At 37.0% G+C, this 24,093-nt stretch overlaps 1 protein-coding gene across 4 annotated transcripts; it reads left to right on the plus strand.

The window, feature by feature from the left end:
- Positions 1-211: 211 nt before the first annotated feature.
- LOC129248398 (CD63 antigen) lies at positions 212-23,943 on the plus strand. 4 transcript variants are annotated; one of them, XM_054887934.1, is made up of 5 exons: positions 212-379; positions 16,623-16,727; positions 16,816-17,175; positions 21,197-21,415; positions 21,476-23,943. In XM_054887934.1, the coding sequence occupies exons 2-5, from the start codon at positions 16,665-16,667 to the stop codon at positions 21,539-21,541; spliced, it is 708 nt and encodes a 235-aa protein (XP_054743909.1). In that variant the 5' UTR covers positions 212-379; positions 16,623-16,664; the 3' UTR covers positions 21,542-23,943. The 4 variants fall into 4 exon arrangements, with proteins under 4 accessions (XP_054743909.1, XP_054743906.1, XP_054743910.1 ...); XM_054887931.1 differs by lacking the exon at positions 212-379 and adding an exon at positions 424-1,028; XM_054887935.1 differs by lacking the exon at positions 212-379 and adding an exon at positions 1,210-1,229.
- Positions 23,944-24,093: the final 150 nt, after the last annotated feature.

Consider the following 24,093-nt stretch of genomic DNA (forward strand, 5'->3'; position numbering starts at 1 on the left):
GTGTTCGCATTTCTTTGTGTTTCGGCATTTCTCACTTTATGTTATGTTCATTCTCAACAACGAAAGCTTTATTTTGTTGTGCAGCAATTTTATTGTTATTATCAGTGCACTGTTGATTGGTTGATAAGTGAGTACATATTACATACATATACATACATACATACTTGTGTTGGAAGAAATTTAAAAAATAGGGGATTGTCCCTTTAATCAAGTTTATATTTTTCACGTTGTGTTAAATCGAAGTGTAGTTAGATGTTCACTGCTTAAGTTGTTAAGGGATGTCACGCACCGGTAATCGGTTTATAATCGCTAACCTGAAGAATACTGGGCTGTTTATTTTTATAAGGCCCGTCTACATAAAAATTTGCCGAATTCAGCGGTAAAGTCCAAGGATGATAAGCTTGTATTTGATTTCTAGGGATGCAACATTGCTCATAAAACATCGATGTTTTAGTCTTGCAAAATATCGATATAGAAAGCATCGTCATTGTCCTAACACGTTTCAGCTTTTAAAAGCTAGTTTTTCGTATTCCAGCAGTACTGCTATCCCTTAACGCATTGGTATTTTTTGTATTGCATTGAAGACGCAAATGGCTTGCAGATGGCGCTTTTATAATCTGACTATGGCCACCCACTCATGATTTGGTGAAATGTAAAGGCTGATGGAACCATACAAGCTTCATTAACATACATATGTGTGTTTCAATTTACCAAAAACATCGGTACAAAACATCGTTCATTCATCGAGTCTCAACATCGATTTTTATGAGCGACACATTGATGTTTGTAAACATTGAATTTGTATCCCTTTTTCTGCTCCTTCAGTCGCTTGAGAAAAGGCAAAAGTGGTGGAGGTTTTTTTTACTTTCGGAATTTATCAGCGGAAAGTGTTGGAATTGTATAGTGATTTTTTAAGGCGTTGAAAAGTGAAATAAACATATACTTATTTCTTTATTCCTATAATTCATTGAACTTAAAGGTAGTAAAACAGCAGTCCTTGCTATTTAAAGTGACAAAAGGAACAATATGTAAGTGTTTGGAAGATTTATTTTGCTGTGCACACACATATCCATACGATTGTACATATGTATGTGCATACATACCAAGGTGTAGAGAACACATCCTATCATTGTTGGTGTTGTTGTTGTAATAGCATAAACATTCCCATAAATGTTTGGGGAATACTGGTGAAGTGACAGTCGTTGGCCGTACAAATCCAGGTGGTTCTGGTAAGGTGAAATCGCCAAATAACACGAAATCAGGTATGAACGAGCAAATGAAAATAGTTGATTTTTTGAGCGGCTTCTACGCCATCTTGTTTTGCCTGACGAACGAGCGGAAAGTAAACAAAACAAAGTAAACAGCGAACCAATTTGATTTTAAGACGCCTGATTTTCAAAATTTCTATAAGAGGCTTGCATTCTAAGAAATATTGGAAAATTTATTGAGTTAGATTAAGTCTTCTTGCGATAATTGAAAGTGAAAAATAATCGTAAAATTATCTTAATTTGGTGTAGGTGAAACTCCAGCGAGTACTTCCGCTTGCATACTATTCTGTAGCATAAAAGGGAAAACTCAGTTTCACAAAACACATTTCCGCATCCTGGCTTATTTTAATTAAGTACATATATTTTTGTGCTGTCTTATTCATGCGTGATCTTGTATTATTGGTTCATAGTTTACTTGGGTACTTTTGTGATGAAGTGTTTAGAAATAGAAGAAACAAAAACAGAGGTGATAAGCACGAACCAAGGCGAATTCATACAAGGTGACATCGGTATGGCAAAGTTGGCATGCAAGAATGATAGAGAAGAAGATTATGCCTTCCGAATTCGCCGTGTCGTAAGACTCCATCAATAAATAAACAAAAGGAAGAGGAATTACTTGTTTGTGAAGAAGAAGAGTAGGCGAAAGTAATAGAAACAACCAAACTCAAGGAATTATACGCACACACACATACTTTCTTTCCACGGTGTCTTCCGCATAAAAACGCAAAAAACTGCATTCGGAGATTTTATATTAATTGGTGCTTTCACAATTAAACACACGGCACTTCGTTTGTATTAGTTTGTTTAGTTTTGATCTCACAAATCATTGTTTGTTTTGTATTGTGAAAGGAGGACTTGTCAAAATCGCGAAAAATAAAGTAACTATTTTTTAATGGCACCACCTTAGGTACTCCATTTGCCTTGGTTGACTTGGGTACATCAACAACAACATTTACAAGTATTTTTTTTGCAATTTGGTGGTGTGAATAGAAAAATGTCAAAGAGAATATAAAACAAACAAACAAGGCAATAATAAAGAAGAAAGGTACTGTGGCATTCAAACCACCAACTCCCAAGAAACAAAATCAGCTGAAGTATTGAAGTCACCTTGTATAGATTCGCATTGTTTTTTGCTATTTGCATATGGACCAAGAATGAAAATACAAGCTATTCACTGAATATTAACAAATAAGTAAATGTTTTCTTTTGTATTATTATGGTGCATGACGTCAGTCGTTGTAAAAAGCGAGAAAAATAAAGTAGCGCTTTTCAGAAGGCGACCCCTTCTGTATTCTACTCGTCTTGCGTATAGACTGTCAAAGCCAGCTGTTGCCATGCAAAAAGTGGAAGAAGACTTCGAATAATAGCAATGTTTGACAGTCGGCTGGGAACTTGATGAAACCAAGTTTTTCTGGAAGTTGTATATGGAAAGTTTTCTTAGGCTGGCTATTTTAATAACTTTTTTTTAACTTAAAGTTGCTGGTCCCCAATGAATATTTTGGAATATTTTTACCATCAAAAATCCTGCTGGAGTTTTCCAATACAGAGAAATCGTATCTGCAATTTATATATACCAAAAGCGGTTGCTAGAGTGCGCTTTGTTGCAAAAACATGACAATTTTACATTTTAAGGGGTTTTTCATCTAAGAAGTTCATAAAATCAGATGTAATAAGCGCAATGATTACTTTTTCTAATTTCTTTCATTAAGCTAAAATCACTAGCCACTTTGCAGCATGCCACCATGATCAAAAAGTGTCCTGATTATAGTACCTATAGGGTTTTACAAACAGACGTGATATTTAAAGAAAAATCCTATTTTTTTTTAAATATAAATGATGACATGTTTATCTTATTATAAAGAGGAAGGTATGCCATTAATAGTGGACATCAGGCAAATGGCCACCACGACCACGCCTACAGGGCAATATCCTTTTCATGAAATTTTCCATAGCTGAACTACAAAGTGGTTGCCCCATGTACTTGATAGCCTCACGAATTCCATCTTTGAGGTCCTGAATCGCCCCTGGGCTGTTGGCGTATGCCTTCTCTTTCACGTGGCCCCATAGAAAAAAGTCACAAGGTGTTAAATCTCAAGATCTCGGTGGCCAATTGTGATCACCTCTTCGAGAGAAAACAAGGTCCAGAAACTTTTCCCGTAAAATATCAATGGTTTCGTTGCTTGTGTGGCACGTAGCGCCGTCTTGGTGAAAATAAACGCTGTCCAATACCATCCAATTCCGGCTATAAAAAATCGTTAATTATCTCTCGACAGCGCAATCCATTCACCAATAACTGCCCCTATTGGGAAAACCCTTTATATTCAGAAAATTCAAAGTACAAATTTATTCCGTAAAGGTGATATTATTGCTTTCAAAGTACTCCCTATTAACTCCAGCGTGCGATCCAGCTCTCCAAACATGTCTGGAACTCGGTATAGCTATCAGAGCCGTCTTCGACTTTTCCATTGCTTCCTTTCGGCTGTTAAAACGCGTTCCCCGTAGTGGTTTTTTACTGGATCAAACAGAAAAAATTCACGGATATGGATGACACTTGGTGACGGTGTGTTATCATGCTGCAAAAATCACGGGTTGTTTTCCCACAAATCCTTTCTTTTTTGGCGAATTAATTCACGTAAACGTCTCATACGCCCAAAAATTCGTGGTGCACAATACCGTTGGAATTCATAACAACCGTGTGCATCCCTTTCTTTTTTTACTGAAAACTACGTGGTTTTTTTGGTCTTGGCTCATTCGGAGCTCTCCACTCAGTCGCCTGATGTCTGGATTGCGTGTCGTACTCATAAACCTACATCTCGTCTCCAGTAATGATGCATCTGATGAATGTTAGGTCAGCTTTGGAAATCATGTCTTTGGCGATATCAACCGGATCCCTATTTTCATGGAATTCAGGTCCTTTGGGACGCACTTTGCAGCGATTCGGCGCAAACCCAAATCATTACCTACAATATCCTGAATGGATCCATAAGCAATGTTCAAGTCCTCTGCCAGCTCTCTGGTGGATAATTTGCGGTTATTAATATAAGTTTTCTTTCACTTTATTGATGTGTTCATCAGTTTTCGATGTTGACGGCCAGCCACTATGTTCTTCATCCTCTATGAACTGACGATCTCTTTTGAAGCGTCCATGCCACTCGTAAAAGACTGTTTTCTTTAGAGTATCATTACCGAAACATTTTCCCAGCATTTCTTAGGTTTTCGCACCATTAAATCTCATTTTAACGCAAAATTTAACTCAGACTAGTTGCAAATTAAAATCCATTTTTAAAACTAAAAAATCGAAAAGACGTGCAACGGTAGATTTACTCAAGACGGCGTAACTTTTATGTCAAGCAAATGTGGTAGTTTCTTACAGGAATCGGCATAGGGCGATTCTTTGCCCACCCATTGAATAATCGGCATCGGCCAAAAATTTAGAATCGGTCGGACTCCAATCGGTAATTTAGCAACTTTTTTTTGCATAAATATGTGGATATACAAATACATATGTAAGTACAACACATCTACATATGTCCATTGTACTATGTATAACATTGGAATTAACTCAGTTGACCTATCATAATTCCGTTCAATTGGAATCTCTTATGCCTGTCCCAATGTGCTGTCCAAATTCGATACAACTCGTTAATTAAGAAAGGTCAGTGTACAGAATGGCCTACGAATGGCGTGCTTCATATAATTGGCACTAAACCACAAATAGCCAAAAGCATGTATGTATGTATATGTACATATGTGTGAACATTTCTATACATAAATATACAAAAAATACCTGTCGCTTAGGAAAGGCAGCTCACCTAAAGCTTTTAACTGATTGTTTGGACTTAGGAAAGGTCTGTGCACGTTTCATGCCGCACAAGTTAACTGAGGACCAAAAATTGCTTACCATTCGAAACACCTAATTAAAGAGGCGAGAAAAGACGAGAACTTCCTTTAGAACATTGTAACTGGTGAAGTCAAAGTGTCGAATGGAAGCCCCCAGATGAGCCATCACCCAAAAAATCGCGTTTTGAGAAGTCAAAAATCAAGACGATGCTCATTTGTTTTTACGATTCCAAGGGAATTGTCCACAAGGAGCTCGTACCAACGGGTCAAACCGTAAATGCAATTTTCTATCTTGGCGTTTCGAAGCGATTGTTGCATCGCAATCGTCGAATTCGCCCTTATTGCATGATAATGCATCATCTCATCGATCCACTCCTGTAACTGATTTTTTTACTACAAATCGCATTTTAACCATTAATCACTCACCGCATTCGCCCGATATGGCTCGCTTTGACTTCTACCTATTCCGAAAATTGCATTTGGTCATGAAAGGAAAAAGTTTTGCGCCCGTGGGGGCCATCTAAAAGGCTTGTACCGACATCCGGAAAGACATTCCGGTCAATGGCCTGAAACACTCTATCGAAAACTTGTAGATCACGCAAAACAGTGTATCGAGACTAGAGGGGACTATTTTGAATAAATAAACTAGAAGTTATCAGAACAAAGCCCCTGTCGTTTCTATATTACTTTAGCTCAGTCTTGTTTATTTTGGACTCCACCTTGTATGTTGACTTGACTTTGAAGTGGACATTTATTACGACCGAAAATTTGAACAATATGAAGTACAGGCGTCCCTCGTATAACACGGTACTTGTAAAACACGGTTTCGATATTACACGGTACAAGAATTAATATTAATATAACACGATTTTGAAAAATATGCATTTTAAGTTCGAACTTTTTTCCCGTTCAATAAGGGGAATTTGCCCTATGTAATTATTATTATTAGTAAAGGGTGTTTTTTTTAGAGGTTAGGTTTTCAAGATGAAATAAAACGTATATAATTTAATGTTATGGCCAAGAATTTAGCTTTATTATAAAGATAAGGGTTTGGCATTATGTTTTAAAAATGGTTTCGGGCAAGTGGCCGCCGCGGCTGGCTCGAATAAATTCCAGCCGAGAGGCCAAATTTTCGACCACTTTTTGCAGCAATTGAATATTCTCTTCCAAGACGTCAATCGTCTCGGGCTTATCTGCGTAGACAAGCGACTTCACATAGCCCCACAAGAAATAGTCAAGCGGTGTTATATCGTACGATCTTGGAGGCCACGCCACAGGTCCACGGCGCGAGATAATGCGCTCACCAAAAGTTTCCTTCAATAAATCGATTGTTGCGTTGGCTGTATGGCATGTAGCGCCGTCTTGTTGGAACCAAAGGTCGTCCACATCAACATCGTCCAATTCAGGCAACGAAAAGTCATTAATCATGGCTCTATAGCGCTCTCCATTGACTGTAAGATTATGGCCGGCTTCATTTTTAAAGAAATATGGACCAATGATTCCCTCTGCCCATAGAGCACACCAAACAGTGACTTTTTGAGGATGTAACGGCGTTTCAGCAATGGCTTGTGGATTATGTTCACTCCAAATGCGACAATCGTGCTTATTGACATACCCATTCAACCAAACGTGAGCTTTATCGCTGAACAAAATTTTCTTGTGAAAATCGGGATCGGTGGCCATCTCGTTTTGGGCCCATTCACCGAACGTGCGACGCGCTTGATGGTCGTTCGGCTTCAATTCTTGCACGAGTTGGATTTTGTAAGCCCGCAAACCAAGATCCTTCCGCAAAATCTTCCATAAAGTGGATGGGCACATCTCCAATTGCTGCGCGCGATGGCGGATGGACTCATTCGGGTCTTCTTCGATACTCTGCTCCACAGCAGCAATAGCGTCTTCGGTGCGCACTGTACGACGTGTCTGAGGATGCGTATTATCCACTAGAACAAACGTGGTGCGAAACCGATCCATGGTTAATCGAATTAGTGACTCTGATGGACGATTATGTCGACCGAATATTGGACGCAGCGCGCGATGCGTCGCGCGAACCGAACCATTATTTTCGTAATAAATTTGCACGATTTGCAAACGTTGTTCAGGTGTAAGTCTATTCATTATGAAGTGGCAAACCAAACTGAGCATAAATCAAGTGACAGCTGTCAAAAAGACCATCTACGAAAAAAGTAGTGCCAACTTGAAAACCTAACCTCTAAAAAAAACACGCTGTATTTGAATATATTTTTTGTTGTATTTTTTAATTTTTGTATTGCGTCATAAAAATGAATTTAATTTATTTTTCTTAATAAAAACTTGAAGGTAACTGCCTTTTTCATTTATGTATAATAGTATTTGGAACGAAATTTCAGCTATCATAAAATTTTACACCTTAAGATTTGGTTTCGATATAACACGGTACACATTGCCTTTATTTATATTATTTCAAGGTTTCGTATAACACGGTACGAATTAACCGTGTTATACGAGGTACGCCTGTAATAAAATTAGCTGGTAATATGTATGAAGATTATATGTAGCCTTTAGTGATGCAGAGAGGTAGTTTGGACTTCGAGAAGTTAATCTCTTTGTAGTCACTAGTATAACCATTAACTGTTAAATGAATGCAGTAAAAGACTTGTGTTGTACTATTTTTTTATTTTAATTTAAATTTTAAAATAAAGTAGGTTTAAAACCTTTAAATTAGATCGATAAAATTTGGTTTTTCGCCATTGATACATTTTTCCTGCGGGGTATCTATTCTCTAATTCAACCGACTATTTAGTAGGTCAAGAAACAACTTGTGAACTGCTAACCTGCTAAGTTTCTAGAATTATTCGATAATCTTTCGGTTTACTTCATTTTTTTGGTAATCTATTGCACTTTAGTTTGTAGTAGTAGACAGATGGTTATTTATACAGCAAAAGTATCATATGAAATTTATTAAACTCTGTCATACAAACATACACGCATACATACATCCATACATCCATACATCCATACATGTACACATAGATTTTAAAAGCTTATTCACACACACATGTACGATTATATAAGACAATTTTGGTGTCTATTTCTTCAAGCGGTTATTTATTGTATTATACTAGAATTGGGTCAAGCAATTTGCCAATAATTGCCTGCAATAAGTAATAAGTGAAATCCAAAAGTGCCTGCTCGGCTAACACATTTCTCGTTTCTAGAAATCTAAAATAGCTGTAAAATTGAATAATTAAACTCACGGAGCGAAAAGCAACAAAAACTAGAGCAGGGCAGTTTGAATAGAAAAACGATTCACCTGCTAATTCTCAGCTAGAAACCAGATTTACTTGAAACCACAGTTTATCATCCCCTATTTGTCCTTCAACAACGCAGCCGTAAATTGAAGGAAAATGTGGAAAGTATGAATTGCAATAATAGTAGTTATTATGCTTCGAATACTTTGATTTTCCCACCAATCGATAATCAAATTTTAATTTAGAAATATTTCAAATCACTAATGTTTTCAAAATCAAAGCTTTATTTATCGTTTTATTAAATTTTGGAAGAGTAGTTCGTGTGTTGTATTACGGGCGATGTTGTAGGTATCTTTTCACAATCTGGTCATTCTTAACCTTTTACTGCATGAATTAAAAAAAAATGGAATATAGCTTTATTTAATTATCGAAAAGACATATTAAATAAAATATAATGAACAAGTTTTATATTTTAGGTTTTTTTACGTAACCAAATAAAGGGTGGTTAAATTTCAAGGGCCGATGTTGAATGTGAACCACACCTAAACGTCAAGTTTTTTTCTGCATTTCATTTAACATTTTTCAATTTCAGCCTAATTCAATTTGAACCATGGAAAGATACACAATCGAGCAACGCGTTAAAGTTATTCCGGCTTATTATGATAACGGGCGTTCAAATCAAAATGCAAATCGCGCACTTCATCTTCAGTGATGAGGCACATTTTCACCTCAGCGGATTCGTCAATAAGCAGAATTGCCGCATTTGGGCGAATGATAATCCAAGAGTGATTGCCGGAAAACCAATGCACCCACAAAGAGTGCCGAAACAATGGCTCTTTTGCGCGAAAATGTTGATGGCCGAATAATCTCACGTCGCGGCGATGTCAATTGGCCACCAAGATCATGTGATTTGACACCGTTGGACTTCTTTCTTTGGGGTTATGTGAAAGAAAAGGTGTACGTCGATAAGCCAGCAACAATTCGAGAGCTAAACGATGAGATAATTCGGCACATTAACGGCATAGAACCTCAATTATGCCTCAGCGTCATCGAAAATTTGGACCATCGGATGAAGGTGTGCTGCCGAGGCCGCGGCGGCCATTTGGCCGATATTTTGTTCCATACGTAATTGAGCCATACCAATATTATAATAAAGAGAAATGACAATAATTTCCTAAAAAAATTGTATTTTATTCAAAATCAACACCGGTCCTTGAAATTTAACCACCCTCTATAAAAAGTAGATGTAAAGTATAGAAAACCGTTTAAAAGCGGAAAAATTATTATCCGTCGAGAAAGATGAGTATATTGACTCCATGAAAATATTTTAGTTTTTGTCAAAAAGTACGTACATTTTACTCTGTTATCGTTTTTTGAAAATGAATATCTCGCACTTCAATTCTGCTTTTTCACCCACTTGCACAGAAGTGAGGTTATTTCGAAATACCATAGAATCATAGAAATTTTTTTTAGATTTATTATTGCTAAATATAACAAATATTTGATGGATTAAAAATAAAATTGAATCAAACTGCAATACCGGGTTCATATGCAGTAAAGGGTGAGGGTATGCGATGGTTCCCGATATATCCTCTGAACATAGGTAGGTAGGTAGGTAGGGTGGTTGTCGCAAGACACACTTAGACCTTCGGCAGGTCCATTGTGATACCACTGGAGCTTATCCTTACTCTACGTGTTCCTTTTCAAACCATCCGGTTGCTTTAATAAACGAGCAGAGCTTCGTTAGTTTTAGATGGGCTATGTCCGCTACATCGGTTAGAAATGCTGTATCGAGAGTGCGCAGCCTTCTCATAGCTAGGCTTTCACACTCACATAAAAGGTGTCTGACTGTTTCCTCTTCTTCTGTATTAAGACAGCTTCTACAGAAATCGAAGTAAGGGAGTCCTAACCTTCTAGCGTGGCTGCCTATTAAGCAATGACCAGTTAAAACACCTATCATTTTTCTTATAGATTCTCTGTTGAATCGTAGCAATATCTTCGATCGACCGCTGTTCCAGTTTAGCCATGTCTGTCTGCTTAGTTCGCATGTTGTGAGGTTTTGCCAGATTGTATTTACCTTTTTGATGGTTTCCCTGTCTATAAGTAATTTACAAGTAGCTATGGGCATGGGTATCAGCGCCTTATCCGGTTCGAGACCGAGCGTTGTACCGGTTCTTGCAAGTTCATCCGCCTTACAATTTCCTGCAATGTTTCTGTGGCCTGGCACCCAGATAAGGTGCACCTTGTAGCACTTAGATACGTCATCTAGTAGTTTAAAACATTCTAGAACTGTTTTTGACGAGTGTGTTTTTGATTCCAGCGCTTTTATTGCTGCTTGACTGTCCGAGTAAGTGAAGACTTCATTTGCGGATAATACTCTCGTTTTTATCTCTTTCAGTCCCTCTTTTATGGCAGTGACTTCCGCCTGAAATACACTGCAATGATCAGGCAAGCGAAATGATTGGCATACTCCGAGTTTGTCGGAGTAGACCCCTCCGCCTACTTGGTTGTCTAGTTTTGAGCCATCTGTGTAGATGTTTAAGTCATTTATCTTGACAATGAGCCCGTTATCCCATTCCTCTTTGGAAGGAAATACTGTGACAAAGGATTTATCGAAATTGATGTCCTTGGTCCTACAGAAATCCGTTGTGCTGGGAATGCAGGGGAATTGTTCTAAAATTGAGGAGTGCCCTCTTTGGTACGTTCTGAGTAGGCCGATTTCTCTTAGTCTGAGAGTTGCTTTGGCAGCTGTTTGCTTACCGTACTGCTCTATTGGTAGAATGTTAAGAATAATATTTAGTGCATCTGTGGGTGTAGTTCTGAGGGCCCCGCAGATGCAAAGACTGGCCATTCTTTGTACGTGTGCCATGGTTCTTTTGACGTACAATTTATCTAAAGCTGGCCACCATACTAATATGCCGTATGTTAGGATTGGTCTGACAATTGCCGTGTAAAGCCAGTATACAATAGATGGGGAGAGACCTCAACTTAGTCCTATTAGCTGTTTACAAGAGTATAGTGCTATTGTCGCCCTTTTTACTCTATCTTCGACATTTGCCTTCCATGTTAGCTTTCGGTCTAGTATTAGACCTAGGTAGCGGGCCTCATCACTGAATGACAGTGCCGTTCCACCTAGAGTCGGAGGAGTTATATTTGGAATTTTGTGTTTCCTGGTAAATAGGATGAGTTCAGTTTTATTGGGGTTGACGCTTAGCCCATTTGCTTTTGACCAGTTTTCAACCATGTTTAGTAAATCCTGCATGACTTCTATGAGTGTATTGGGGAATTTCCCCCTTACTACCAATGCAACATCGTCCTCTGAACATAAAATAAAGGATATTTTTCTTGACAAGGAGCATGCACCAGTGATGCCTTATAGAGATGGTTTCTCGCTGGCTCAGACATTTTATTGGTATATGCATTCTGGCATTTTTATTAATAATATCGGGTCAAAATGCCACTAATGTGATCTATTTTTGAGTTTAGATGTTATTATATGAAAGGGCAGTGCAGATAAGACTGCTTTCACGAGTCTTAAGGTTTCAGAAATCTGTGTGCACAATGGGTGTTGTATTCGCTAGCATTGGAACAAAAACATATTCGAATGCGACTTTCTCAGCGACATCTAGAGCGTTTTCGACAGGATAAAGTGGGGTTTTCAACCATTCGAGAGTGCGTAGGTTCGAATCTCCGTGCATGAAACACCAAAAATGATAGAACAAGTTTTTTTTCTAAAAGCGGCTGCTTCTCGGCAGGCAATGGTAAACCACCAGGTGTATTTCTGCCATGAAAAAGCTCCTCATAAAATATATCTGCCGCTCGGAGTCGACGTAAAACTGTAGGTTCCTCCATATGTGGAACAACATCAAGACGCACGCCCCATATTGATACGATTAACTATGTCCGCTTCGTCATAGAGCTCACACAGTTCGCGGTTCAATAGGCGGTAGTAGTTGCCGCCAACACGAAGACGACGGAAGATTTTCAGAAGTGCCTTTGTTTCAACCCATACCTCAGCGCTCAGAGTAGACCACATTTGAGACCATAGTAACAGTATGTATATGCATATGTACTTCGTCTTACCAGACCCACTCTAGCTGACTCTATTTCGATAGCAGAAAATATTGCGGTAACATCTCGCTTGCAGTGCCCTATGATGTCAATGTCATCAGGATATGCAAGGACCTGTACACTTTTGGTGAAAATAATGCCATTTCTATGAGGAAGTTGAAAAGGTCGTAAGGTAGTGGATCGCCTTGTCTGAAACCTTGGTCGGTATTGAAAGGTTCGGAGACGTATTTCCCTACCTTGACGGAGTGGGACGTGTTGCTCAAGGTCATTTTGCACAGCTGAATCAGTTTTCCAGGAATACCGAACTCAGACATTCGGGCGTATAAGCGATTTCTTATCGAGCTATCAAAAGCTGGGATATGTCGTTATCTTTTTTATGGGTTTTTAGTCTATTTCACAAGTGTCAAATATGATTGACGTATGATGTTATATGCAATCTTCCGATGGGGTGATTAGTTTTGGGCCACCTTTTTTAATTTAGGGCCAGTGGCCGAATGAAAATAGTGGGACTAAAATATTTATAATTTAAGTTACATTGATTTTGTAAACATAACATATAAATATCTTTCTGCAAATGATTTAGATCGATTGTTTTCGCGTTTACAGCGATGGTACTCCGCCGATCAAATATGACTTTTTTGAGTTTTATCATACAATTTTAAAAAATTCAATCATATTATATTATATTCCAATTAATAAGAAATTATATGAGTCAAAGAAAAGGCTTTATGAACAAGAATAATTAATGCATTAATAGTAATTTACAATAAATTTAATGCGCTCATATTTATAAAGAATGAGCTCATGCATAAAAAAGGCGACTATAGAAAATTATTATTATATGTCTTCAATATCTTGAGCCGGTTGTTAATTTTTTTATTTCACTTTAATAAAATAAAGTTTGCGCATTGTTGATTTCTCGTTTTGCGAGAATATTTCAACTGCAAGCATAAAATATTTATCAGCTTTCAAACTTCTGCGCTTATGACGGAGGGGAGTCTTGTGGCACTTTCACTTTGCACTCTTTGCGCTGAAGCGTCAGTGAAACCAATTTGTTAAAAGTGTGGGATTCAGGGTAGATAATGTCTACTACCGTCGCCACCGCTGATGCGTGCGTATCCATTATTGGTGTGGTAGTATTGATTTATTATTTGTCTTGGTTCAATGTGTTGCCATTGTATCGGTCGCCGCTACTACCTTTGACCACCATACGTGATATTTTTTGTTGTACTCGTGGTTCTCATATATTATTGCGTGCAAAATATTAGCAGTTCGCTGTAGCGTATTTGATCTATCATTGAAGTTTTATTAGTTTGACGTTTTTTCAATTTTCATTTTGTTATTTGAATTTTTTTTGTTAGCATTTATTAACGCTAGTATTTGTAAGAATGCTCGAATAACGGTAGGTTGAAATTGAAATTCGGAAAAAAGCTCATTGTATTCAAAGCTCTGGAAAGGGAAATGGTGGATGGTCAAGGAGGAGAGAAGTGAAAGAGAGAAAGAAATATGATAGAATAGAGACAGAGTTAGATAGTCCTTTGAGAATTTTCCAGATTCTTTGGCAAATCTGAAAATATCCCTCAGACAGAACGAATATTACTCATTCTTATGACATTGGAATCCAAAATATCTAGCCTTGCTCAAGCAAAGGCAGGACATTCAGAGAGAAAATACCCACTGATATCCACGTCTTCTAAACAAGACAGGCAAATCGGGTAGGTTAGCTACCGTCATTTTGCGACATTTTAATTTTTGTAACGAAAGCAATGTTTTAGTTTTCTTTGACCATCATCGAAAATTTGATACATACGGGTTTTAAAAGTAAGTACTGTAGACGCCTACAACATAAAAAATAATTAAATCGTTATAGTTACTCTCTTTGAAGTGGGTCGAATCATGCCAATTTGGTAAAAAGTCGGATAAGTGAAGCCAAAACTTATAAAGAAGTACGAAAATTACTAAGTGTCTGCAAAAATTATATCTAATGCATTTAACAACAATGCTAAAATAAACTATTAAACAAGGAGTCGAAAAAAATTTGATCGCAGTCTTTTGGAAACGGAGAGCAAAATTATCTGCGGCAGCTGCCCAAAATAATGATGAACTGTACGAGGTCATTTGAAAAGTCCGCGTAAAGTCAAAGAGACGGAACTACTCACGCTTATCGAGGTTATGTTTACTTAGCAGTTCTTCTTTGTGTTTGGCATTCGTTTGAATCAAGGAAGTCGAGTGATTTTCCCAATTCCATCACGACAACGCACCAGCTCACGCCTCAGCAATTGTGTTCGCAAAATTTATGAAATTAGGGTTCCAACTCATTTCATATCCCTCATATTCTCTAGGATTGGCGCCCTCGGATCCCTCGGACTACTACATGTTACCCAATTTGAAGGCAGGAAAAAGGATTTTATTCAAACGAGGAGGTGATTGCAGAAACGACTGGCTATTTTTCAAACTTGAACAAATCCCTGTTATTCGGAATGATCAATAAACTAGAATAGTGTTGAACGAAGTGTATAAGCCTAAAATAAGGCTATGTCGAAAAATAGAAAAGTTCGCCCCAAACAATTAAGTAGTTTTTATTTTTGAATTTTCAGACGATCCTCGTACTGGCTACATGGAGTACGTACGGTCAGAAGATGTTTATTATTTATTTATTTAATAAATAATTTTGTTTAAAATCCAACCTTTGGCTGTATTTCAGAATTGGATATAAGGAGGATAACTAATTATATATTTAAATTTTAAATGTAGAACTTATTTCTGAGACGTGTACATTTAAAATAAGAGGAAAAAAGTTAAATAATAAGGATTAAAAACTTAAGCTAATGGAGTGAAGCTCGAGAGGCAGACAAAATCCACATTGATAAAATAAAGTTTGCAAATGAACACTCGTTGTGACTACTTTAAAGATGGGGAAGGACGATGAGATGCACGGGTGCGAGCAAAATTGTCTCTATGGTGGAAAATATGAGACTTTCAGTTGTTCGACGCCTTCCGAAACCCACTACTTTATTTTCAGCTATTTTGACAATTTTAATGATAGTGCTGCGGATAAACAAACAGAAGAAGAGAAATTACTTGCTTGTGAGTTATTGTGATTTTAGGATTTGCGATTTTTATATTAAAGAAACTAATAAAAATGAAAGATGATGGCACAGTGTCTGATGTGGCAACACGTCCTGCGTTCCATAATTTAAACCACAGTGGCGCTCTCGTATCCTGTCACTAAGAACAAAACTTAGAATTTCTAATACCAACGTAAAACTAGTCCTCTTATATGGATCTGAAACCTGGCTCATCGCTGAGCACATAAGCAGACGCCTTCAAAGGCTTATCAACATATGCCGCATTTTTTGGCCTAAAACAGTCTCTAATGCTGACCTTCTTTTGTTCACGGAAATGACGAAAATGGAACTGGATTAGATATATTCTCCGTAGAGAAGACGACCAGGTTACTAAAATGCCTTTTCAAGGAAACTTACGTAGAAAAACTTCGATGCACACAATCCTAAATGAGAGCTCTTCCACCACCACCTGTAATGAAATTAGACATAAAGCGACTAGGAGCGCTAATATGTGCATAGCGATGTTTTTGTTTGTATGTTAGGTCTTTAGTGTTTTCTTAAAAATGTCATGTAAAAGTATACTCGTATATTTCCAAGAAAAAAATTTGTCTATAAATTGAAATAATAAATACTACTACTTTTTGGCTTCATTTTTTTTTTGCACCTTCTTTGAAAAAATAATTAAAATATTAGTTAAACGAAATTATTTTGCATACGGGAATTATTAATATAAAAATATTGACTTTCCAGAAAAAAAGTGTTTATCAACACTTGAGGAAAAACATTTGAGAAACATTTTCACAGAAAAACATATAAACATTTTTTAACAAAAACACTGCTATTAAAATGCTCGCAACTGTACCTAAGTATGTAGTAGACACTTGTCTCACTAAAGTTGCCACTAACAGACGTGCTATTTGTTGCATGCATGGACAGCCAAAGAGTTAGATGTTCGATCAACTGCTTTAGAGGACAGATGTACAAAAAACATTAGCAGGGGCGGTCATTCGCGGAATATATAGCGGAATTTTTCGGTATTAAATATACATTTACGCGCTTGTTGTGCAAATGGGAATCTAATAACTCATTGAATATACTTATATTCGTATGTATGTATGCATGTAAATATATTTCTTATTTGTTTTCAGTTGAAATCGAAAGCTTGTAAAGGAAGGTAGAAATATAGCAAAATGGCTTCTGGGGGCCTAACGTGTGTGAAGTTTATTACATTTTTTTGTAATTTACTTTTCGCTGTGAGTATCTCTTTCAATTTGTTCTTATGATTGTAATCTAGTTTCGAATAATACTAACTACTCTTTACGCATTCGAACACTTTTTCAGTTGACCGGCCTGCTCATCCTTATTGTGGGTGCTATGGTGCAGTTGAACTATGCGCATTATTCGAATTTCGTCAGCGATCACATCTGGACTGTACCCATAATTTTAATTATTGTGGGCGCTACAATAGCATTCATTTGCTTCCTCGGCTGCTGTGGCGCTTTGAAAGAGAACAGTTGCATGATTTTGTCGTTTGCCATTTTGGCAGTTATTATATTCCTCTTCGAAATCGGATTGGGCATAGCTGGGTATGTTAAACATGCGGCACTGAGCGACATAATGGAGGGACAATTCAATGCAACCATGAAGGAATACAACGAACGCCAAGAAAATCGGGATGCTTGGTCGCTTTTGCAAAGTGAGGTATGTTGTTGATTATTATATAATATATTGTTTTATTATATTATATGCAATACATTCGGCCAACGTAGCCGAATGGGTTAGTGCGTGACTATCATTCGGAATCAAGAGAGAACGTAGGTTCGAATCTCGGTGAATCACCAAAATTAAGAATAGCGGTCGCCCCTCGGCAGGCAATAGCAAACCTCCGAATGTATTTCTGCCATGAAAAAGCTCCTCATAAAAAAATATCTGCCGTTCAGAGTCGGCTTAAAACTTTAGTCCCTCCATTTGCGGAACAATATCAAGACACACACCACCAATAGGAGGAAGAGCTCGGCCAAACACCTAAAAAGGGTGTACGCGCCTACTATATACTACTGTGGGCAAAAAGTAAGGTGAATTTGGTTGTAAAATGAAAAATCTTTATTTATTCTTGTAAATCTATTTCATCCCCTTCAAAATAGTCCCCTCTCTATGAAATACACTTATGACAACGATTTTTCCAATCCCCGAAACATGCCAACTAGTCCATTTCCGGTATAGCCATCAGCACCTTCTTCGATTCAGCTTTTATCTCGTCAATCGACTCGAAACGCGTTCCCCGGAGTGGTCTCTTGAGTTTTGGGAATAGCCAGAAGTCACACGGAGCCAAATCAGGCGAATACGGTGGTTGCGGAACGATATGCGTGGAATTTTTGGCGAAATGGTCACGAAGAACGAGTGCAGTGTGAGACGGTGTATTATCGTGATGCAAAAACCAAGAGTTGTTGGCCCATAATTCTGGTATTTTTAGACGAATTGCTTCACGTAAACGATGCATAACGCTCAAATAATATTCCTTATTAAAAGTTTGGCCAGGTGGAAGGAATTCATAGTGCACCACACCACGAAAATCGAAAAAAACTGTCATCATGACCTTTATTTTTTCACTTTATTGACGTGTTGGTCACCTGTTGACGTTGATGGTCGTCCGGAGCGCTCCAAGTCATCAACACGTTCTCGACCCTCTTTGAAGTCTTATAAACATTTTTCTGCGACATGGTCGAATCACCAAATGCCTTCTGCAACATGCTAAACGTGTCCGCAGCCGAAATTTCATTCCGCAAACAAAATTTGATGGCACTTCTCTGCTCAATCAAATCAGACATTGTAAAAATCGAAAAATGCAGTTGGCCCAGATGTTATTAACAGTGCTACCAACTCAAGAAAAAAATTACTAGAGCGAAATTTTAATCCCCCGAAGTTTGACGAATAAATTCACCTTACTTTTTGCTCACATTAGTATATATATATTAAGTATATATTTACAATATATATGCACTTAATCAAATACACTCTAAAATGTTAACTTTACGTAATAGTTGCCCCAAATAAATATTTTCTGAAATCAGTGTTCGAAATAGACGAAGCTAAAATATTTCAAAAGCGGTTCCGTTTATGGAAATTAGAAATTCTCAATGAAAAAAATATATGGTAAGGCATCCGCTTCATTCCTTGATCAAAAAGTCCCCGGAATATATTCAGAAAATTTAAAATACAAGTTTGTTCCTCAAAAATGATATTATCGCCTTCAAAGTACTCACCATCAACTGCAACGCACTTATGCTAGCGTTTGATCCAGCTCTCGAAACATTTCTGGAACTCTATTTTCGGTATAGTCATCAGAGCCGATTTTTCCATTACTTCCTTTCGAATGTTAAAACGCGTTCTCCGCAGTGGTTTTTGGATTCGATGAAATACAAAAAAATCGCAGGGAGACATATCAGGAGAACTCAATAGTTGTTGGATGGCATTCGTTTCATTCTTGGTTAGAAATTCGTTATCATTGTGCAAAATCCACGAGCAGTTTTCCCACAAATCCTTTCTTTTTGGCGAATTGCTTTATGTGAACGTCGCATATCGCTCAAATAATATTTCTTATTAGTTGTCTGACCTTCTGGCAAAGATTCGTGGTGCACAATACCGTTGTGATTCATAACAACCATGAGGATCGTTTTCCTTTTTTATTGAAAACGAAGTGATTTTTTTGGTCTTGGTTAATTCTGAGCTCTCCACTCAGTCGCCTGTTGTCTGGATTGCTTGTCCTAGTCGTAAACCCACATCTTGTCTCCAGTAATGATGCGTCTGATGAATGTTAGGTCATGTCTTTGGCGATATCAACCGAATCCCTATTTTCATGAAATTCAGGTCCTTTGCAGCGATTCAGCGAAAACCCAAATCATCACCTACAATATCCTGAATGGGACTATAAGCAATGCTCAAGTCCTCTTCCTGCTCTCTAGTAGTTAATTTGCGATTATTATTGATGTGTTCATCAGTTTTCGATGTCGACGGCCAGCCACTACGTTCTTCATCCTCGATGGACTCACGATCTCTTTATCTTCCTTAGAGTATCATTACCGAAACAGTTTCCCAACATTTCTAAGGTTTTCACTCCACTGAACCCATTTTTAAGGCAAAATTTAGTACAAACTCATAGCAAATTCAAACCCATTTTTAAACTGAAAAAAGTTGGAAACACGTGCAGAGGTAGATTTACTCAGGACGGCGTAACTTTTTCAAATGTCAAGCAATGGCGATAAAATTTTGGTAGAAATACTAGTCACAGATGTGGCGACCTAAGAAAAAAGCATAACGGAAATCGGTCGACTTAGAGCGTCATCTGGCGGTTGTTCCGGGAACAAATGGTGGTATGCACTTATTTGTTTTCAAAATCTTGTAGCAATCCATGAAAATTGATTTAAAATTTTGAGATTTCCGTTGATTCCTTTATCTTGTACTCACGATATGAGATTTACCTTCCACTTTTCATCGTAAGGCAGTTATTAGCAATTTGTGTAACGGTTTCAAATTTCACTATCTAAGCTTTTGCGGTTCCGAGAGAAAAGTGATTTGGAAATATCAGTTTGTATGGGAGGTGCCACGCCGGTTTTTCAACACCTACCTCAGGTGACTGGCTTGCCAATCCACAACTTCAACATTATTTTGTAGAAACTATTAACGGGTAATTTTGGGTCATCATCTTGCATTAAAAGCCACCGAAGTAGCATATTCTCATCAGCAAATGGTAGCATCACTTCTTGATGTATGTCCTTATAAATAAATCTCCATTTTATTGGTTATGAGGTGAATAGGTCCTACTCCATACCAAGAGAAACCTCCCCAAATCATTATGTTGCCGCCACCGTGCATCAGGTTAGGTATATGTGACTGATCTGAATAAAATTCACATAGGCCATAAGGGTCGGTAGTGTTTCCAGTGTTGTGGAAGTCGTATTAAATATAGTTCATGATACAGGTCTTGACGCGTTTTAATAAACAGCTTAACCAATCATTTTAGCTGCGTGGTATGGAGTGAGACAGTCAGTACTACAACCAATATTTCACATTCGTTGTTCGTTGTTTTCGTGTTGCAAGACGTCCCATATAGACTGTGATTCCAGAGTTAGTTCCTCACCTAGTTAGGTCTTCATAACTGGGAGTGTGGGATATAAGTATGTTCGACGTTCTCATCCTAGGCAAGCAGGTGCATGCCTCTTTGCCGTGGTACCCAGTAAATTGTGACCTGGCACGCATTCCGAGCTAGTCATTACAACCATTATTGCTTTAATAGCAGCTTGACTATCATTCATATCGCTCAACATTATTTCCAGCTAGGTTTATTTTTGCTTCATCGCTCTAAAGCATTTTAACACCAAGGAACTTTACTACCTATTCTGTCTGGTTTATATTGTACAATCGACCCGTACAGTTCTCGCTGATACTACGATGTTGATTTCAGTTACAATGGCCTTTGATGATGGCCAGTAGTGCAAGTCGTTTTCTCTTTGCCACCACGCCCTTCTGTGGATTTTTTGGGCTTAAGGGAGTTTACAACCAAATTTTGGACCGTCCAAGTGACTCAGCGATAAATTTGTGCGATTTGTGTTTTGTTTTCGAATATTGACCACCGATGGATATAGGCAGCGTACCTATTTTCATGACCATATGTGTATAGCAAGGTATTTATTTATTAATTTTTTGTTTTATTTTACACATTTAGATGGATTGTTGCGGCACTTTTGGGCCAAAGGATTGGGAACAAGTATTTACTAATACCTCCTTACCACCCGCCTGCTGCACTGTTATCAATCTAAATGAAGCCCAGGATTGTACTGTGGTTCACGCCCACTCGGAAGGCTGTTTAAATAAGCTACTTAAACTGCTCGACTCCAAAACGTTGACCTTAGCCGGTGTGGTACTAGGTGTAGCGGGTATTCAGGTAAATCTTCATCAGCTTCATAAATTATTTCCTCTTACTACATTTGTGAAATGCTTGCAGCTGCTGACAATTCTTTTCGCTTGCTGTCTGTTTAGCTCATTCAGACGCAGCTACCAAACGGTTTAAAAACTAAGAAATTACTAGCGACGCGTATAACTACATAACTATTAAATGGAGGCATAAACTCACAATATACATTTTTTGCATTTCCCCATGAGCAGATTAAGGTGTGTGAGCTAAAGGATTAGCTTGGAATTAACTACGAATCGTGAAAATATGGAATATTATTTAAGGCGACTGTACCACATCATACACTTCTTTTATGCCTAAGAAGACAGCACTGCTATGCAGATTTGTCCCAGCCCTTTGTAGCACCCATATCACACCAATGCAGATGAGTTGTTGTGTGAATTTTATGCTCAACTCTGCTGAAGAGCGCAGAGCTAATAAGAATAATATGATATGAATTTACACCAATAAGCACATTTTTATACTAATTGTATATTCAAATACTAGCAATAATCATATAGTGGCATTGATCACCTGGTAGTTTAGCACCAATAAAACCATTTTGTACCGACATTGATACGCATTTTATACGCCATCGGGCATTTATACTGCATATCGCACATTTGCTGCTGCAAGGGTGTCAGAAAAAAAAAGGATGTGGAGAAAAGCGGCTACAAACATTTTAATTTTTATACGATCAGCGTAAAAGAAGGGTTTGTGGTCGTTTTTACATGCTTAGAATTTAACATTTTTAAATTTTTTTTGAATGATTCTTAAAGCAAATGTGCGAAATATACAGAGAGCGTCAAAAGAAATTGCGCGCTACTTATTGACAAGTTTTGACTATTTTTTTATTAATTTTTTAATTTCAATTCTTTTTTTTTTTCTTTATAAAAAATATTGTTCACACTACAACAAAAATCATATGCAAAGTTTTAAATTTTGTACAAAAAAAAAAAAATTTCGAATATTCGTTATATGGAGAAAAACACCCAACACCGTCAGCAAAAAAAATTGTGAAAAATCAATGCGAATTTTAAGCCACTTAAAACTTGCATTTTATTATATCAAAGTTCAATGGAGTACAAAATCGCATACTCAAAATTTTGAAAGAAATTCCGTTTAAAAAGTTTGTAATTTTGATGAAAATTTGTCGAATTTTTATAAATTTTATATAAAGTGTGGAACTTTGCATTATATAGTTTTTGTTGTGGTAAGAACTATATTTTTATAAAAAAATAATTGAAATTAAAAAATAATAAATGAATTTTCAAAACTTCTGAATATGTTGTGCACAGTTTCTTTCGACGCTGACCGCATGTACGAGTATATATACATATATATGTATGTAAATAAATACATTATATACATGCATTAAAGCTTTAATTATAGATTTTCTTTCACATACTTCACGATTTGTGTACTTTTACATATTTTTAAATGTGACTTTTATTATGTGAAGACTTTATATCTACGCTGCTTGCCTAGCCCTTTTTGGAGGCATAAAGTGTAGAGCAGTTGCCAAACTCAATTACATAGATAACCGAGCGGGCAAAAGGTATACAACATTTTTTAAAGTAAAATAAAAAAATAATACTAATAACTAAACGCGAAATTGATATGTCTAAATAAATAAGTTGGCGTAAAGCAATAACAACCAAAGTCGGATAACAACCACAGCAACAGAGGCACTGTCGCCTTTGTCGCCTCAATAATATTGACAAATTTAAGATTGCATGTGAAGTATAGTGCGGATACTTTTGCCGTAACTCAATCTCAACTCTGCTTTGATTGTTATGCTGGGCCACTTTGAAAATAATTTATATACTATATATACATATATGTACGTTTGTATACAAATCACTTTACAACCAACCTTTTTACAATCATTTATATGTATTATATTTTAGCATACATTTATTATATACCACGTTATAAAAGTGTTTTGGAAAATTTACTTACTTACTTAATCATACGAAATACAATACATGAGCACACTTCATTTTCAAAGCTGCCTCTTGCCAATTTTTCTCAAGAAACTCACTTTTATTCTATTGTTGCGCATACAAGGTGACTTAACAAGCCCAGAAACAAAAAAAATGTATTGCTGATGTAAATCTAAAGAATTTTACAATTCTCAAGTATCAATTCAAAATGTGAAATGTTGCATATCTACAACAAAGAATTTAATCGCTATGAGTTAAAGGGTTAGGGGTAGTCAGAGGCCCGAAAATTTATGATTTTCAATAATTTTTTTTTTTTTGCTAGTCAATTGCTTTATTTTACAAAAATCAAAACATAGCATTAATACATCATGTTTCGACTTGACTTTAGCAAAATTTCAAACCGAAATTTTGAAAAAAAATCCTTCGATCAGGCACGAGTTTCAAGCAATATAAATTTTATTGAAATCTTCCAAGCTGTTTTTAAGTTACAGTGATCACCAGTTCAAAAAACATAGTTTTGAGAAAAACGCATTTAAATTTTTGCCACTTGCTCCGGAGCGCCCGAGCGCCCTTTGTTAATTGTCGAATAACTCGACAAGTATTTGTCGGATTCACTTCAAATTTTTACACAATATTTTTAAGATATTATACTTTATGAAAATGCAAAAAAAATCAATTTTTTGAAAATTCTGACTACCCCTAACCTCTTAAACAAAAAAAAAA

This window comes from Anastrepha obliqua, chromosome 5 (assembly GCF_027943255.1).
Source record: "Anastrepha obliqua isolate idAnaObli1 chromosome 5, idAnaObli1_1.0, whole genome shotgun sequence".
Taxonomy (NCBI): domain Eukaryota; kingdom Metazoa; phylum Arthropoda; class Insecta; order Diptera; family Tephritidae; genus Anastrepha; species Anastrepha obliqua.

What these genes read in the sequence shown, in the direction of transcription:
- LOC129248398 (XM_054887934.1), top strand. Translation starts at nt 16,665, where the DNA reads ATGGCTTCTGGGGGCCTAACGTGTGTGAAGTTTATTACATTTTTTTGT. An exon ending in GGTCGCTTTTGCAAAGTGAG is followed by an intron (nt 17,176 to 21,196) that starts GTATGTTGTTGA and finishes TTACACATTTAG; the next exon opens with ATGGATTGTTGCGGCACTTT. An exon ending in TAGGTGTAGCGGGTATTCAG is followed by an intron (nt 21,416 to 21,475) that starts GTAAATCTTCAT and finishes AAATGCTTGCAG; the next exon opens with CTGCTGACAATTCTTTTCGC.